This window comes from Pelodiscus sinensis, chromosome 2 (assembly GCF_052426305.1).
Source record: "Pelodiscus sinensis isolate ZL-2025 chromosome 2, ASM5242630v1, whole genome shotgun sequence".
Taxonomy (NCBI): domain Eukaryota; kingdom Metazoa; phylum Chordata; order Testudines; family Trionychidae; genus Pelodiscus; species Pelodiscus sinensis.
In genome coordinates this window covers 222151586-222167524 of record NC_143053.1, presented here as the reverse complement: position 1 = coordinate 222167524, position 15939 = coordinate 222151586, and the positions used below count along the sequence as shown (strand labels likewise).

At 40.5% G+C, this 15939-nt stretch overlaps 1 protein-coding gene across 2 annotated transcripts in view; it reads right to left on the bottom strand.

Annotated features, from left to right (window-relative positions):
• LOC102445414 (macrophage mannose receptor 1-like) overlaps positions 1-15939 on the bottom strand; it is a 67374-nt gene that overhangs the window by 16002 nt on the left and 35433 nt on the right. For both annotated transcript variants that reach the window (XM_089776722.1, XM_006119500.5), the window contains exons 14-22: positions 11155-11190; positions 10887-11050; positions 10038-10105; positions 8765-8865; positions 8062-8204; positions 4154-4268; positions 3368-3549; positions 2660-2762; positions 40-269 (exon numbers count right to left, since the gene is read on the bottom strand). In XM_089776722.1, the coding sequence (XP_089632848.1) occupies positions 40-269; positions 2660-2762; positions 3368-3549; positions 4154-4268; positions 8062-8204; positions 8765-8865; positions 10038-10105; positions 10887-11050; positions 11155-11190 (1142 nt within the window). The remainder of the gene's footprint in view (positions 1-39; positions 270-2659; positions 2763-3367; positions 3550-4153; positions 4269-8061; positions 8205-8764; positions 8866-10037; positions 10106-10886; positions 11051-11154; positions 11191-15939) is intronic.

The window sequence follows — 15939 nt, the reverse complement described above, 5'->3', positions numbered from 1 at the left end:
GCTTACTATTCAAACCTCCCTTCTGTTTTGTGTTCTTACCACATTGCTGTTGAGACCAATCCATGCTGGCTCTCCAAACTGCAACACGTATAACCACAGGAATAAAGCACTATAGTGATCCAAAATGCTAGCAAGTTCTAAAGATTTTTTCTTGCAGTTGTTTCGTGCCTCTTCCCAATTCATTTTGGAGTGGATGATTGAATAGCTACAGTTACCATAATGAATTATGTCTGAGGCTGGAATTGCTGGGGAACGAAATAAATCAGGGTCTGTTTTGGAAGAAAAAAAAGCAAAGAAAAAGTTGGCATGCCTGGTTAGTTGTACCATTGCACCATGAATAAAATCAGCATTACAAATTAAGTGGGACAGCCAATGTCTGAAGACACCAACATGTCTAAAAATCATTCCTCACATGCAACCCAATGAACTATAAACCTCGTGTTTGAACGATTAGTGGGACACTGAATCATGTTTGCTTGTCAAATCTAGAACTATGAATCCATGCCTCGCACAGGTCACAAGTGAAAATGAGGTGGGTGCTTGTCACAGTCTCTCTAACCAACTGAGAAATTCACCCTGAACAGACAGCACTTAAATCCTCAAAATATTATTACAGTTGGGGGGAGAATATTGCTGCCTAACAATGTGCAAAACAAACAAGAAAATATTCATTTTTCACTTTCCTGAGTTTAATATAATTGAAGAAGTCTGAGGTACAAACAAAACCAAACCAGTGTTCTTCCTCAGATGGTATGTATACAGAAATAATACACAAATACCTTGGCTAAGCTGTGCTCAGGGCAGGTCTGAAAAGATAGGGCAAAAATGGCTTAAAGCTGCTGTCTTTGTGCTTACACAGTTTTAACAACAACTGGGGAATGCTTTATGCCCGCCAGAGATTCCCTGCCATGGGAGCAGTGGATCTGATCCAAACTTCTGTTCTTCCAGTAGTACCAGCTGTGGCACCCAGGCTTCTATTAAGCTGCAACTAGCATTTCCTGCACTACTATCCACACATTTCCTTTTCCTCTGGACTCTCTAAGCATAAATGAGATTTGCTGCAACTGTTCTCCATCCACTTGCTACTCCGCAGTACTGGAGGAAAATTGGGTGGTGAGCTTTGCCCTATTTGGGTAATGATAGCCAAATTGCATGAAGTCCTCACAGACCTAGATGAGGAGAATAATCTATTATCATGTCCTTAACTTGATCCCCAATAGTCACTTTTTCTCTAGTAATGATTCTTAAGGGGATCAGTTTTGTTAGTTATTCTCTATATTGTGGAAGTTATTGTTGGACTTGTTTTTTTATATATTAGCCAGCATTGTAGAGGCTGAGAGGGGTATTTATGATGTTCTTTTAAATTAAATAAGTGCATAGAAATCCACCACAGAATTATGTACAAGTGCATATATCAGCTCATGAGAGGCTCAAGACTAGAAAAAAACAAGGAAACAAAAAACAACTGCGGACATGAGATACAGAAGTAGAGTTTTCTAGAGAAGTTACAAGGACTTATCTACTTTACTGGGGTAAGCTGACATATGTTATGTCACTCCAGCTATATGAATAATGTAGCTGGAGTTGGCATAGCTTAGGTCTATTTACCTAAGGCTATGTCTCGACTGCAAGCCTCTTTCGAAAGAGGCTCTTTCGAAAGATACTTTCGAAAGAGCCTCTTTCGAAAGAGAGCGTCTAGACTGCACGCAGAACTTTCGAAAGAGCAAGCCGCTTTTTCGAAAGAAAGCACCCAGTGAATCTGGATGCTCTCTTTCGAAGAAGCCCTATTTACATTCAAGAACGCCTTCTTTCGAAAGAAGCACTTTCGAAAGAAGGCGTTCTTCCTCGTGAAATGAGGTTTACCGCCGTCGAAAGAAAAGCCGCGTTCTTTCTATTTAATTTCGAAAGAACGCGGCTGCAGTCTAGACGCAGGTGAAGTTTTTTCGGAAAAAGGCTACTTATCCCGAAAAAAACCCTGAGTCTGGACACAGCCTAAGTGTCTGCACTGCACTGTTTCAATGGGAGATGCTCTCCAGTCAACTTACCCCACTCTTCTCAAGGAGCTGGAGGACTGGAGTTGACCAGACTCTGCCATCAATTTAGCATTTCTTCACTTGACCCACTAATTCAACACCTACCACATTGATTGCAGCAGCATCCATCTTTCTGGTAATAAAGACAATCCCCTAGACATTGTACCTTGCCATGTAGTACCAGTTAAAATGCAGCAATTTTTTTGTAATCGCAGCACACAAGTCCAACAGTGTCATAACCAATGGTATGGCATTTCAATATTATGAAACCAGTAATTGCTTATTAGCTTTTATTATAGTTATTAAGCCTTTTGTCCTATTTTCCCAGGACAAGCTTTTCAGAGGTGATTGTAAATCCTTCAGTTTTAGGGTGATCAACTTGAGACCTCTTCAATGGTTCTGATTTTCAGAAAGTGCTGACAACAGACCCAGTCAAAATCACATCCTTTTGAGGGGTCTCAAGATGGATACCCAAAAATGTTACACGCTTCTGACAGAAGATGCAGCTTCTTGGCACCAGATGCTTGAGGTACTGGCAGCTACTGAATCTACGTAAACAAGGAACTCTAGGACTCAGAAGGGTTATTACATTGCTTTAACTTAGCAGGCTGATAAAATAAACTCACTGCTGTCCATCTGGCATATATAACTATTGTTCTGCTGACAGTCATTGTTTCCCCAGTACCCTTCCTCTTCTATAGATTTCTTCATCATTGCAATACAGTCAGTCTAGAGACACAGGATATATGAATTAGTAAAGTGAAATAAAATTATGGCAAAACTCCCACAGAGGTCATTTATTAATAACGAGATCTAATAAGTATTTTTCTGCACTAATTTTTGATCCAGTAACATATTGCACATAAAATGATTTTCTTAAGAAAAGGAAACAAGTATTTACAATTTTGGGGGGAGGCAGGTTAAATATAATTTTTTTTAACAAGCAAATTGTACTTCAGGACTTGAATTTGTTTGGTTCAAAAGCATTTGTCAAGTGCTACAAAGCCCTTACAATGCACCCAGACTATTATGCTATTACCATTTATCCTTTAGCATAAGATACAATAATGCAAAGTTTAAAAAAATACTCTCAAAGTATCATGCTTGTATAGTTCTTGATTTCTGAAAAAAAAAAAAAGATTTTTAATCAGAACTGCTGGTACACAGACACAATATAAAAAATCTGAACTCTCTTCTTGCAGTATCGCCTTTCACAGCACTTGGTGTTTACGTTGAATGAAAGGGTCTTAAATAAGAAGGAAGTTGAACTGTTTGCATAAAGCTTGACTCTGCTCCCCAAGTAACTGTGGTTTCGTCATATTTGTTCTGTTTACCTCCAATGTAATATATGTCCACTCAACAACTGTATAACGATCTCTAAATGGGAAATTTGTGGCCCACTTTGAATAGTCAAATAAACTCCCATCTGTCCAAAGATAATGGTGCTCCTCCTTAATATCATTCAGTCCAATCCAGGTTTCAGCCATGACATCCTTTAAATGGAAGGTGAGGAAGGCTGCAAAAAAACCCCAGAGGTACATGTTTTACAAAAGGGGATTCCCTGCCAGCATGTCCAAAACGTGGACCCAGAGAAAAATAATAATGAACATGAAATTCTTGCTCAAATATTGAATTTTAAAAACCTTGCAAATTCCACATTTTATAACTCAAAATTTAGTGTCTGATGGTGATATTGAAAGAAATGTCTGATACACAAATAGTAACGTAAAAGAGTTAGGAGGATTCAGTTAAGAATAATACAAGTCAAGATTTTTAGTATAAAAACTCTAATCACAGCTTCTTCGGAGAGCCTACAATAATAATACAGCAACAACATAGGTAATATGTATCTCCCATCCCCGAGGAGTTCAGCACCCTATGCATAGTGTGTTAAGCAAGGCAGTCAAGTACTATGGTAACGCATACTAGAACAGAACTTTAAGTTAGGTAGATATGATGTATTTTTCTCAAAGTCATTTTAATTACTTTTTATATATAAATTATTAGTGACAAAAATAGCATGCTTTACTGGAGTTTTATTATAGTTTTCGCCCACGTTTAGAAATGAGTTACAAATGACTTGACGTCTCATCTAGTAGCTAAGGTACCAGATATTATACCTTGCACTTGTTCATTATGTATTGAAGCTAGGTTTCCTCCTAATTTTATGCAAGTGCTTCGGGCAGCGTGCCAAGACAGTCTCTCTGTTTCACCGGACCCAAATATTTTATAACACTGTGGGAGGAAATGGATTAGAAAGACATTTTACTATTAAATACCAAAGAAAATGTAAATCATGAGATTTGACACAGTCCTACTACACACACATATTATCTGTCGCCAGAGGCATGTAGATTAGGCTACCAGGTATAAGAAAATGAAGTGGCAATTTAAATAATCGCCGCTTCATTTAAATTTACATGGCTGCCGCGCTGAGCCGACAAACAGGTGATCAGCTGTTTGTCGGCTCAGCGCGGTAGTCTGGACGCACGGGTGTCGACATCAAAGACATTTGTCGACCACCCAGGTATGCCTCCTGGGATGAGGTTTATCTGGGTGGTCGACAAATGCCTTTGATGTCGACACCCGCGCGTCCAGACTACCACGCTGAGCCGACAAACAGCTGATCAGCTGTTTGTCGGCTCAGTGTGGCAGTCATGTAAATTTAAATGAAACGGCGATTATTTAAATCGCTGCTTCATTTTCCTATGCCTGGTAGCCTAATCTACATGCCTCTGGCGACAGAGGCATGCAGTCTAGACGTACAGCACATGCTAGGCGAATGTTTGAAATGCCAGATAAGAAGGGGTACAGGTGTCAGGGTGTGCAGTACTTCCAACCAGGATGGGTTTTGGAGAAGAATGTATGATAGAAGGTCTATTGATAAAGGATGTTGATTTCAGTGGTGAGCTAGAAGGGATGAATTCCTAATTGGCATGTCTATACTAGGCAATTATTTTGAAATAACTTATTAAATAAGTTTATTTGAAATAATTTATAATTCCAGAAATAACTATTTGAAAATAAGCTTATTCCCCAAGGAAAGCAGGAGTTATTATTTCAAATAACCAGCCCCTTATTTCAAAATAATGGGCTTGGTAATGTGGACGCTCTGCTTGTTATTTCAAAATAACTCCCTAGTGTAGACTCAGGCTCAGAATGTCCAAGCCTGAACTGTCCTGGATTAATGATATCTGGTCCAGCTTCATTAGTGAGTTTAGGCAATAATTTTAGAATAAGATGAAATTTAATAATCGGTGTCCAAAGGAAAAGGAGCTAAACAACATGATGCAGACTGAGTTAAATCCACTTGTTTTGGCAGCACCCTACTGGTTTTCTTTTGTCAGTTGAGAAGGAGTTGTGATCTAATGGACAGAATATTGAACAGGGATTTAAAAACCCTACGTCCTATTCCTGGCTCTGCCCCTAGCTTGCTAGTTGACCTTGGGCAAATCATTTCATCTCTCTGGGCCTTAGTTTTCTGACCTGTAATAATGAGGATGATGATACTAACTTCCTTTTTAATGTGTTTTGAGATCTACTGAAGAAAACAGCTATATAGGGGCATGTCTAAACTACATTTCTTTTTGAAAGAGGATTTCTTCCAATCTCACTTTCGAGAGAGGCTTCGTTGTCACGAAAGCAGAGGGACAAGGGACACTACACTGGTATTTTTTTAAAGGCAGGTTTTGATATGGGAGGCAGTGCTCAGGCAACTGGCTAGAGAGCTGTGTGTGGTATATGCCATAAGGTTCTGGTTCATCCATACTTACTTAAGCAGCGTCTCACGCTGCACTGCAATTGATACCCAAGCGATGCCAAGAATTTGCTTTCTACATCATCATCGATAAATATCTAACTCCTAGGCTATGTCTAGACTACATAGAATTTTCAAAAGAGGATCTTTAGTGAAAGTAGTCTGGATGCATTTTTTCAGAAAAAAACCCATTCTTCTTTAAAAAAGGAGGTTTACGCGTTTTTTTCGAAAAAGGGTTTTTTTTTCCGAAAAAACCTGCATCCAGACTACTTTCACTTTTGAAAGATCCTCAATCAGAAGAAGATATGCAAATCCCTGGGGAATTTGCATATTCTCTTTCTAAAATTCTACATAGTCTAGACATAGCCTAAGAGTTAGATATTTATCGATAATGTTGATGATGTAAAATGCTGGAGTTTTTAATATGTACTTTAAGGTCTAAGAATGTGTTGCCTGCTGGAATCATTTTGGCTATGTCTGCCCTGACAAGTGATGTGTAGAAAGCAGACTCTTGGCATCTCACAGGTATTAAACAGCAGTGCAGTTGGTCAGGCGCTGCTTACGTAAGTACGGATGCACCAGAACCTTATGGCATATACAACACACATCTCTCTAGCCGGTTGCCTGAGCACTGCCTCCCATATCAATACCTGCCTTTAAAAAAATACCAGTGTAGTATCCTTTGTCCCTCTGCTTTCCAGACAACGAAGCTGTTCCCTGCCACAGGGAGTGTCTCCAACAGCAGCACCTCCTTTCTGACACAGCATTTCCCCCCATCGTCCCCTTGCCAGAATCCCCTCTGCCAGAGCCTTTCATTGCCACAGTGAGCTACATGCTGCAGTGTGGATGTAGCCTGCTTTCCACTGTGGTAAATAGCTACATGTACCCTGCACACCACTGCCGCAAGTGTAGACAAAGGCTTTGTGGTCAGTTCAAATGGAGCTTGTAATAAAGGAAACATATAGTGTGCTTCCTTATTGAAGACATTTTCCTGTTCATTCTTTTTCTGAATGTTAGCCAAACTGAAGTTACTTACACTGTACGTTTATAAATGCTAGTTATCTCCTGAAAATATTATTACCTAAGTACTGTTTGGAGTAGCAAAAGAATAAGCAGAGAATTTTACATTTGAGTATTTCTAGTAGGTTTGTTTTAGGGATGAGAAAGTGGTCTGCTCTGGAGCAAACTTCATCTACAGTGTGTTTCAGAGGGGTAGCTGTATAAGTCTATTTCAGAAAAAAAAATCCTAGTTCCTAGACTCTAGTCTTTAAGGTGCCACAGGACTACTCAGTTGTACTCATTGTTGCCATTTCTGCTTTTTCAGATCTCTGATTCTCGTGAAAATTTCTGCTAGTGTCAAATAGATACCTGCTTTGAAGTGAAAGGAGTGGTATCAATTTACATTTGCTGAGGCTCTGACCCACTGGGTAATCAATCTTTTATAAAGTTTAATGAATAACTAAACTCCCTAACCAGGCATAGTTTGAGCAGTGACCTAGGTGGACAGAAATTGAGAAGGTTTTTCAATCAGCGATTATATATATATAAAACCAGGAAGATATGATTCTCTTTTCATAATGTTGGTACAAAAATTTATCCTGATTTGTCTGAGAGCTGATTGACTAGAGAGGTATATTTTTATTAATGAAACTAGCCACTTCCCTCTTTTTCTGCCTTTGTATAGGAGGAGTAGTTCCTTTTTTCATGTTCTTGTGGTCATGTGTATTTCAATTTACCATAGCAAAGAAACAATGTAGTTATTTCCCCAAAAGGTTTAATATTTGTTTACCTCTTGAGCAATTCAGTTTGATTATATTTAAGATGACAACTTTAGATGTCCTGCTATTTACTTAATGTGGATCTAATGTATTTTTCCAGTTAAACCTCATTCAGAAAATTGTTTATTCTTTCTGTGCAAAAGAACAGTTGGTATTTTCATTCATTAAACTTGTATAAAACAAACACAAATTGCAGAAAAAGGAAGGGTAACTGGTTTAGGCCTAACAAAACAACAACAACAACCAAAAAACAACAAAAGCAAAAACAAAAACAAAAAACTCCACTATTAAAGGTACTTAAAATGCCCAAATTAATTCATTAAAGGTTTAAATATGTGTATGACATCACCAAAATGGCCCCAACCAGCTTATAAGAATGCAACTTAAAATGAAACATGTCCAAAGCTGCATAGAAAGATGTATAAGAAAATAATAATTACTTTGTTCCATATTTAATTTCCCCCCAAAATACTGTAGATGTTTGTCCCTGTACCTTATTATTAAACAAAAGCCAGTTTTCAGGGCATCCTCCCAGAGGAGAACGTGCTGTTGGAGCAAAATCTGAATGAGTAGAATGGTTGTGCCTTTCACAGATAAAGGCATTTCGAATACCACAGCTTATGTCATTCCAATAGCCTGAAATAAAGTTAAACAGGGAAAATCAGTTTCTCAGACTGACATTTTTAGTATCACCCTCAGAACGGTGAGCCTTTGACCTTGTCAGTTAAACAAAATTGAGATTTCATTGGAGACATAGGGTACGTCTAGACTACAGGCTTTTGTCGACGGAAGTTTTGTCGACAGATAATGTCAACAAAGCTTCTGTCAACAAAGAGCGTCTAGACTACATTCAGTTCTGTCGACAAAGAGAGCTGCTTTGTTGACAAAACCCTGTAGTCTAGACACAACCCTAGATGCAATAACACCTTCTGTCGACAGAACTCTGTAGTCTAGACACACCCATAGAGAGCAACAACTTTACCCCACGCCCATCAGAACTCATTCCTTCACATTTGTCCTTCCCAAAGGATTGAGGCTTACGATTGTCTTACTTCCTGCACATTTGTAATTAAAATCTATCACTGTATGCTATATATCTGTTTATTTCTTAATATTAGAAGAGGAGGGATTTTTACACAAATTTGGCACCTTATTAACATAAATATCTATTCCATAACTATTGTCCCATTACTTACCAAAATCTTTGTTCATGACCACACAGTTTTCATCATTATTTGCAAAGTTGGGTTCATTTGGGGCCCAGGCTACATAGTTTACTGGGGTTCCATCCAGCCAGCTAAAAGAAACAATATGACAGCAGCTACTGGACATCTAGCCTCATAATTGCTTTAGCATTACAGGAATTGTTTGGCAAAACATTGAAGAGAAATACCATTCGTAATAGTGGCAGTTACACAGTAAAAGCCCTGCACATCACATAGTTGATAGTCTTTATTCATTACTATTGCTATCATTTATTGTTTGTATAATCATAGCATCTTCAGGCCACAGTTTTATTGTTACTAGTACAGACACACAGAAAAGTCAGGTCCTTCCCCAAAAGCTGAGAAACCTTGAAACCTCAAGCTCCCAGCAGTGTCCTAGTCACCCCTTTGTTACCTCAATATTTTTTCATGCTGGGTGTCACTGCACGCGTGGTCTGCATTTGCTTTCTTTTTACGTGACATGCTGGTGTGGAAAAATTAACTTGTTTCTAACACCTCATTTGACTTCTCTTTCTCTTAATGCTCCCTAAGGAAACTAGCATTGGCAGTGCCTGCCCCTTCTCCACCAAAAGCCCTTTCAAACCATGGACAGGTGATTTGTGCTAGCACTCAGGAGGTGCACTAACCCCCATGACAGTACCAACATTTTAATTACTAAATAGGGTGACTCCACGTGCCACCTCCCTGCATTCCCCCCCCCCTTCCGAAGACACCAGTCACCCCTGCAAGCATGCTTCTAAAACAGTAATTCTCAAACTGTGGCCCACTGATGATCCTCAGAGAACTATCTGGTCCCATGTTGCAAGCTGCCCTTGTTTCCTGCTGACTGGATGGGAGAGGGTGATGAAATGAAGAGCACATGTAGACAGCACATTTGAGCTTTTTGGAAAAAAGGAAACCACACTTACCGCAATAAGTGTGTCCACAGCAGGGGCACAATCCCCAAGAATGAGAATGTGCAGAGCTGGACAATTTTTGAAGGAACAACTTTACAAAATACAAAGAAACTCATGACCTTTTTCACATGCATATGGCTTGCTCACATTTCTCCCAGAATTCAGGAATTGAAAAAGAAAAAATGTTGTTTGTATAACACTGGAAAACTACATTTTCATGCAGACTAGGTCTAGAATAATTTTTTTGCAAGAGTGTTAACAAACTTGGACATGGAATACTTAATAATCTCAAATAAAGCAGCCATTCATTGTTCAAAACAAGTTTAAAAAGTTGCTTCTTTACTTACCTAAATTTTTGATCAAAGCTGACCATTAGACCAATGAAATATGAATTCATTCTGTTTTTAGTGTAAATCTAAAACATGAAGAGATAAAACAATGTATCTTTTATACTGAGTAGAAAACTAGAAAGGCCCATCCACCTTTGTGGTGCTGTTTTCCCTTTCTTTGGATCCCAGAGGACATAGAGCATGGCTCCACCTTCCATGCTGTGGATAGGAAGTAAAGCCAGGGAGAGTGAAGGTAGGAGGAATGTGTAGGGCAGGACAAGAGTAAACATGATCTCCTTGCTCCCCGGCCCTGCAAAGCTCAGACAGAAAGGATAATACAGCCTGGGGCAGTTTCTCTCATCTCTACCTCCTCAGCCTTCACATACTTTCTCTCTACCCACCAAAAGTAAATAAAATCCTATAATAAGATTGTGGGCCTGTGTTTTTTTCTCTGCATCACTGCCTTTATTTTGTCAACGGCTTTGCTGCATCTCATGCCTGAAGAACTCACATCAACATCAAATGGGGTTGCATTATGTCGTTAGGGCCCAACCATACATTCCCGATTCAGTCCAAAGCCTATTATACTTGGGACTTTTGAACCTAACCAGCAAAACAGCAACAGACTTTGGAAGTTATTATTTTGCACTGTAATTCGTTAGTTAAGAAGCTAATTTTATGTCCCAGTTATATATTTAAATGTAATGCATTAACCAGGCTGGTCAATTGTACAATTAACTCCTGATGAGATGTGGTGCAGGTCTGAAGGGATCCATTCAATTCTCCCCAAAGTTTCAGAAGCTGAGCATGAGGCATCTATCATGGCTATGTTGAATGCATTTTTTAATCAATATGTCTGGTTCTTACATATCTCCAAAGAAATTTGCGTTCACTTTCACTGTCAATGACAACAAGATTTGCAGACTTCTTCTTGCAAATATCCCAAGCTTTCTCCATATGGACATTTTCCGTGCTGAAGTAGTACTGCTGGTCTTCATAGATAACCCATCCATCATCAGTGACCTTATAATCTGAAGATAAAGTAGTTATATATGCCGTATTTGTATCTGTACTGCACAAGTTCTTATCGTTAAGTTATATTATTTTTGTGGCTTGAGGGGGAAAAAAAACCTACCAAATGTGGTACTTGGTTCAGGTTTTGATGGTGTACCTGTAAAAGAAAATGTCAGCATGAAGTATGTCTCATGAATGTTCACACAAATACATTTATTTTGTGCAGTAGCTAATGACAATGACTTATGCACTGTACAGGTTTTTCACATGAATTTCACAAAACCAATTTAAAATATATTTAACATTTAGAATATCACAGAATACTTAAATTTGAATAAAACACACATGTCCTTAGAAAGCACTAGGTTGCAATAATTACACACTGTGTACACAACTTTTAAATATGCTTCAAATATATTTTGAAATCCAAAAATATACTATGTAGACAGAATTAAATTTTTTCATTAATATTCTTTGATATAATAGGGGTCAGAGCAGGCCATTGCAGGCCTTGGTCACTAGTAATGTCACCAAGTACATCAGTGCAACAGCAATAGCCTAAAGATCTTAAAGGATTCAAAGCTTGACAGTGATTTTTCACAAATATTTGTTTCACAAATATTACAAGTAATTTTCTGTGTCCTCACTGACTCGTGCTTTCTTGATGGTTCTGTTTGTGTTTGAAAAGTGGGTTTTTGAGAGAAGCTTTGCAGATGTGTACACAGAAGTCAAACCAAGCAGAGAGGACAAAGTGTAAGAAACTATGAAGGTGAGTGACTGAGAAAGCAAAAGAGTCAGACAAGGTGGGAACACTGGTGGAGTTGATGCAAGGCCTGACACAGGAGGATAGATTGTAAGCAGTGCTTAATTTGTAATGAAAGAATTGCCAGGGCTTAAGCAAATTTTTTATGTTCATAATTGATGCAGCAAGCTAGCGGTGCTAGGGCAATGAGCTGCCAAGTCTAAAGGTGCCAGGGCTCAGTCCAGGCAAGTCCCTGGAAAAAATTAAGCACTGGCCACAAGGGACACAAGGGCTAGATTTACATAGAGCCCCAAAGCCTTGTCCTAGCATAAATTCTCACACTTTGACCAATTCTAACTACCTACTTTCTAAATAGGGAATGAGGAGGAAACCAGCCTGCCCCTTGCCTCAAGTCTGGCACCAGCCTGCCGTTTGCCTCAAGTCTGGCATTCTAGAAAACTTCTTCCTGTGTGTGTGTGGGAGGGGTGGGGGTGGTTATGGTTGTGGTTGTGCAAAGGCCATTGTTTCTCTGATTTTGATTGAGACACAGATTTTATGAAAGAGTATGAATGAGGAACAGAAAGTCTTTAGGTTATTGCTTCAGTTTAGGTTTTAACAGTCAAATAACCTTAAGTTTGCTCTGTAGTGATGGCATATAATAAAAACTGGATTATTTAGCGTATATGGTCCCTGATAAAGATAAAAGTGATTTATAAAGATTTTAGGTTTTTTCAAATTCCCCCCCACATTGTGACATTTCAGGGCAGAGTTAAGGTTGTGTAGGTGTCTTAACCGCATTTTCCAACCTGATCATATTCAGATTTCTTTATAGTGTAACCAGAATTCTGAATTTCCTAGATTTGTAGTGAATGGTTTGAAGACAATGGCAATACCCCTGAAATCTAGTTTCTAGATTACTCTGAAGCTGTCCCATCTTTAGCTCCATCTTTGCCTACAGGTTTTTGTTTTGTTTTTTGTTTTGCTCTTAGTTTTAAAAATTACTCAGAATCTCATATATGAACAGAAACCGAGGAACCTGGAGAAGATATTTGCATGTGATATTTCTATTGGGTTGAAGACATGTAATAACAATCTGAAATATTTTTCCTTTGTTTTTTTCACTTTTAAAGGTGATTTGCTAGGCTAGGGCAAAGCAACCAGAGTCACTGATTAATATAGGTGCATTTCTATGTGCTTCACATAGCAAAACCACTAAAGCATACTAGTGGATCTGGCTCTCAATACACAAGTGACATTGGCTTAGCGTGATGTGTTACGGAGAAAAGCACTGTGCTGAGTCCCAGGGTCCCAGCTTTTCTGATGTTTGTGGGCTCCTCCTACATTTATATTTCAGTTCCCCTGGCTGTGATGCAATACAATAATAATGGTGATTTTATAAAATATAATATCAATACACAAACTTTTACAATCCCTTCCTTAAGGAACTGTATGATAAGACATTGCATAAGCAATATTGCATCTTACAAAAGTCAGTCCCTTGGTCACATCAAGGTGAAATAAAAGCAAAAACAAAAATCTAGGAAACAATAAAAGAACTGCAATCTTCTCTCTGCAGCGATCTGAGCAGGATAGAATAAAAATACTCTCTCATAATGTTTACTTCCTTTCATTCTATTTCTAAAAGTTTGTCCAAGATGAAGATGAACTGATTAGAGCTTCCGCAAACTGTTTCACAAATCCTTCTGACTATTCTTCTTGAGAAGTGACACACATATGCCACCCAAAACATAGTGTTCAGAATGCTAAAAAGGAACTGCACAGGATGTGCTTGCTCAGTGCACCGAAGCCAATATTCTGATGCTATCCTTGTCATTCACCAAATGGTTTTTAAAATGCAAGTACAAAACACCTCTTGATATTCCAGAATTGCTTGTGTCAGGATGAACCTCAAGGGTTCAGCAGTTTCATTGCCTATTTGGCAGTTGCTGTTGCCTTCTTTACCTCAACCTCTGTTTCTTGTGTGCTCTGGGCTTTCCTTTCATTTTAGGGATGTGGATAGTAGCTGCTATCAAACTTGCCTCAGAGATATCTCTGTACTACAGATGACATTGTCCCCTCTCTTCTTTTAGACAGGTTCTGGTGCCTGTGCCCTCTGGTTATAGATTCAAATACTCAACTGGGAGAAGGGGCAGAAATTCTACCCACAACCAGGAAAGAAAAAAAAGGAAAATTAGACAGAGACTCTAAGGGTATGTCTACACTACAAAGTTAATTCAAACTAATAGCTGTTAGTTCGAATTAACGTTCATAGGCGCTACACATACAAACCGCTAGTTCGAACTTAAATTGAACTAGCGGAGCGCTTAATTCGAACAAGGTAAACCTCATACTACGAGGACTAACACCTAGTTCGAATTAAGTAGTCTGAATTAAGGGCTATATAGCCACTTAATTAGAACTAGTGGGAGGCTAGCCCTTCCCAGCTTGCCCTGGTGGCCACTCTGCGCCAAACCAGGGAAACTCTTCTGCCCTCCTCCCGGCCCCGGACCCCTTAAAGGGGCACGGTCTGGCTATGGTGCTTGTGCCAGGTGCAAGCCTGTCAGCACCTAGCCAGCAGACCCTGCACCTGGCACGGAATGAGCCAGCCACCCGCTGCCACCCAGCCCTCCGCCTCTTCCCGGGACCAGGCTGGCGGCTCCCAGGAGCCTGCCCGGGGCTGCAAGAGGCAGGCGCCCGCCTGCTCTAGTGCGGAGATCGTGGACCTCATCAAGGTTTGGGGGGAGGCCTCCAACGTCCACGACCTCCGCACTAGGCACAGGAAAGTGGCTGTCTAGGCCAGGATAGCTGCCAGCATGGCCACCAAAGGCCACATGCGAACCCAGGAGCATGTTTGCATGAAAATCAAGGTGGTCCAGTGAGACCCCCGACCCTGAGCCCTGAGCTTAGAACATAAGAACATAAGAATGGCCATACTGGGTCAGACCAAAGGTCCATCTAGCCCAGTAGCCTGCCAGCCAACAGCGGCCAATGCCAGCTACCCCGGAGGGGATGGACCGAAGACAATGACCAAGCCATTTGTCTCGTGCCATCCATCTCCAGCCTTCCACGAACAGAGGCATAGACACCGTTCCTACCCCCTGGCTAATAGCACTCCATGGACCCAACCGCCATGTATTTATCTAACTTCTCTTTAAACTCTGTTATAGTTCTAGCCTTCACAGCCTCCTATGGCAAGGAGTTCCACAGGTTGACTATTTGCTTTCTAAAGAAGAACTTTCTTTTATTAGTTTGAAGCCTGCTACCCATTCATTTCATTTGATGTCCTCTAGTCCTTCTGTTATGGGAACTAATGAAGAACTTTTCTTTATGCACCCTCTCCACACCACTCATGATTTTATAGACCTCTATCATATCCCCCCTCAGTCTCCTCTTTTCTAAGCTGAAAAGTCCCAGTCTCTTTAGCCTCTCTTCATATGGGACCTGTTCCCAACCCCTAATCATTTTAGTTGCCCCTTTCTGAACCCTTTCCAAGACCAAAACATCTCTTTTGAGGTGAGGAGACCACATCTGTACACAGTACTGAAGATATGGCGTACCATAGTTTGATACTTCCCCTCCTCCTTCTTCCCCTGGCTTCCCCCTTCCAACTCCTTCCTCCCAGGTTTCCCCCTTCCCCTCTTCCACCCTCTCTCTTCCCCTCTCCCACCTCCTTTTTCCAGTCTTCCCAGAGGTTAATCCTCCCCACCCCCCAGTTTTGTTAAATAAAGAGAGTTTCTATTTTTGAACATGTGTCCTTTATTTTTTACATCAGGAAGGGAGTCTAGGGAAGGGTAAGTGGAAGGAGGTGAGGGAGGAATGGGGTACGAGCCCCCGATGGGGAGGACTGGGGTGGCTCTGCGGAATCCTCGGGGTGGAAGGTCTCCTGCAGGGTCTCCTGGATCCTGACTGTCCCCCGGTTGGCCCCCCCAGATGGCAGCCTGTGGCAAGTACAGCCGGGCTGATGGCCGAGTGCTGTGATGTGCCGAGTGCGAGCACTCAGGGTACTTCAAGACAGGACTGCTTTGCTGTCCCTCATCGAGGTAGATAAGCAAGCGGGGAACCCCGAGAACTGTCTGTCTGGGGTGGGGGTTGGATCCTTTTAAGCACAGCCCTCGGCTAGCCTGAGGCAGCAGCACCACGCTCTAAATCGTAACCTGATGCCCT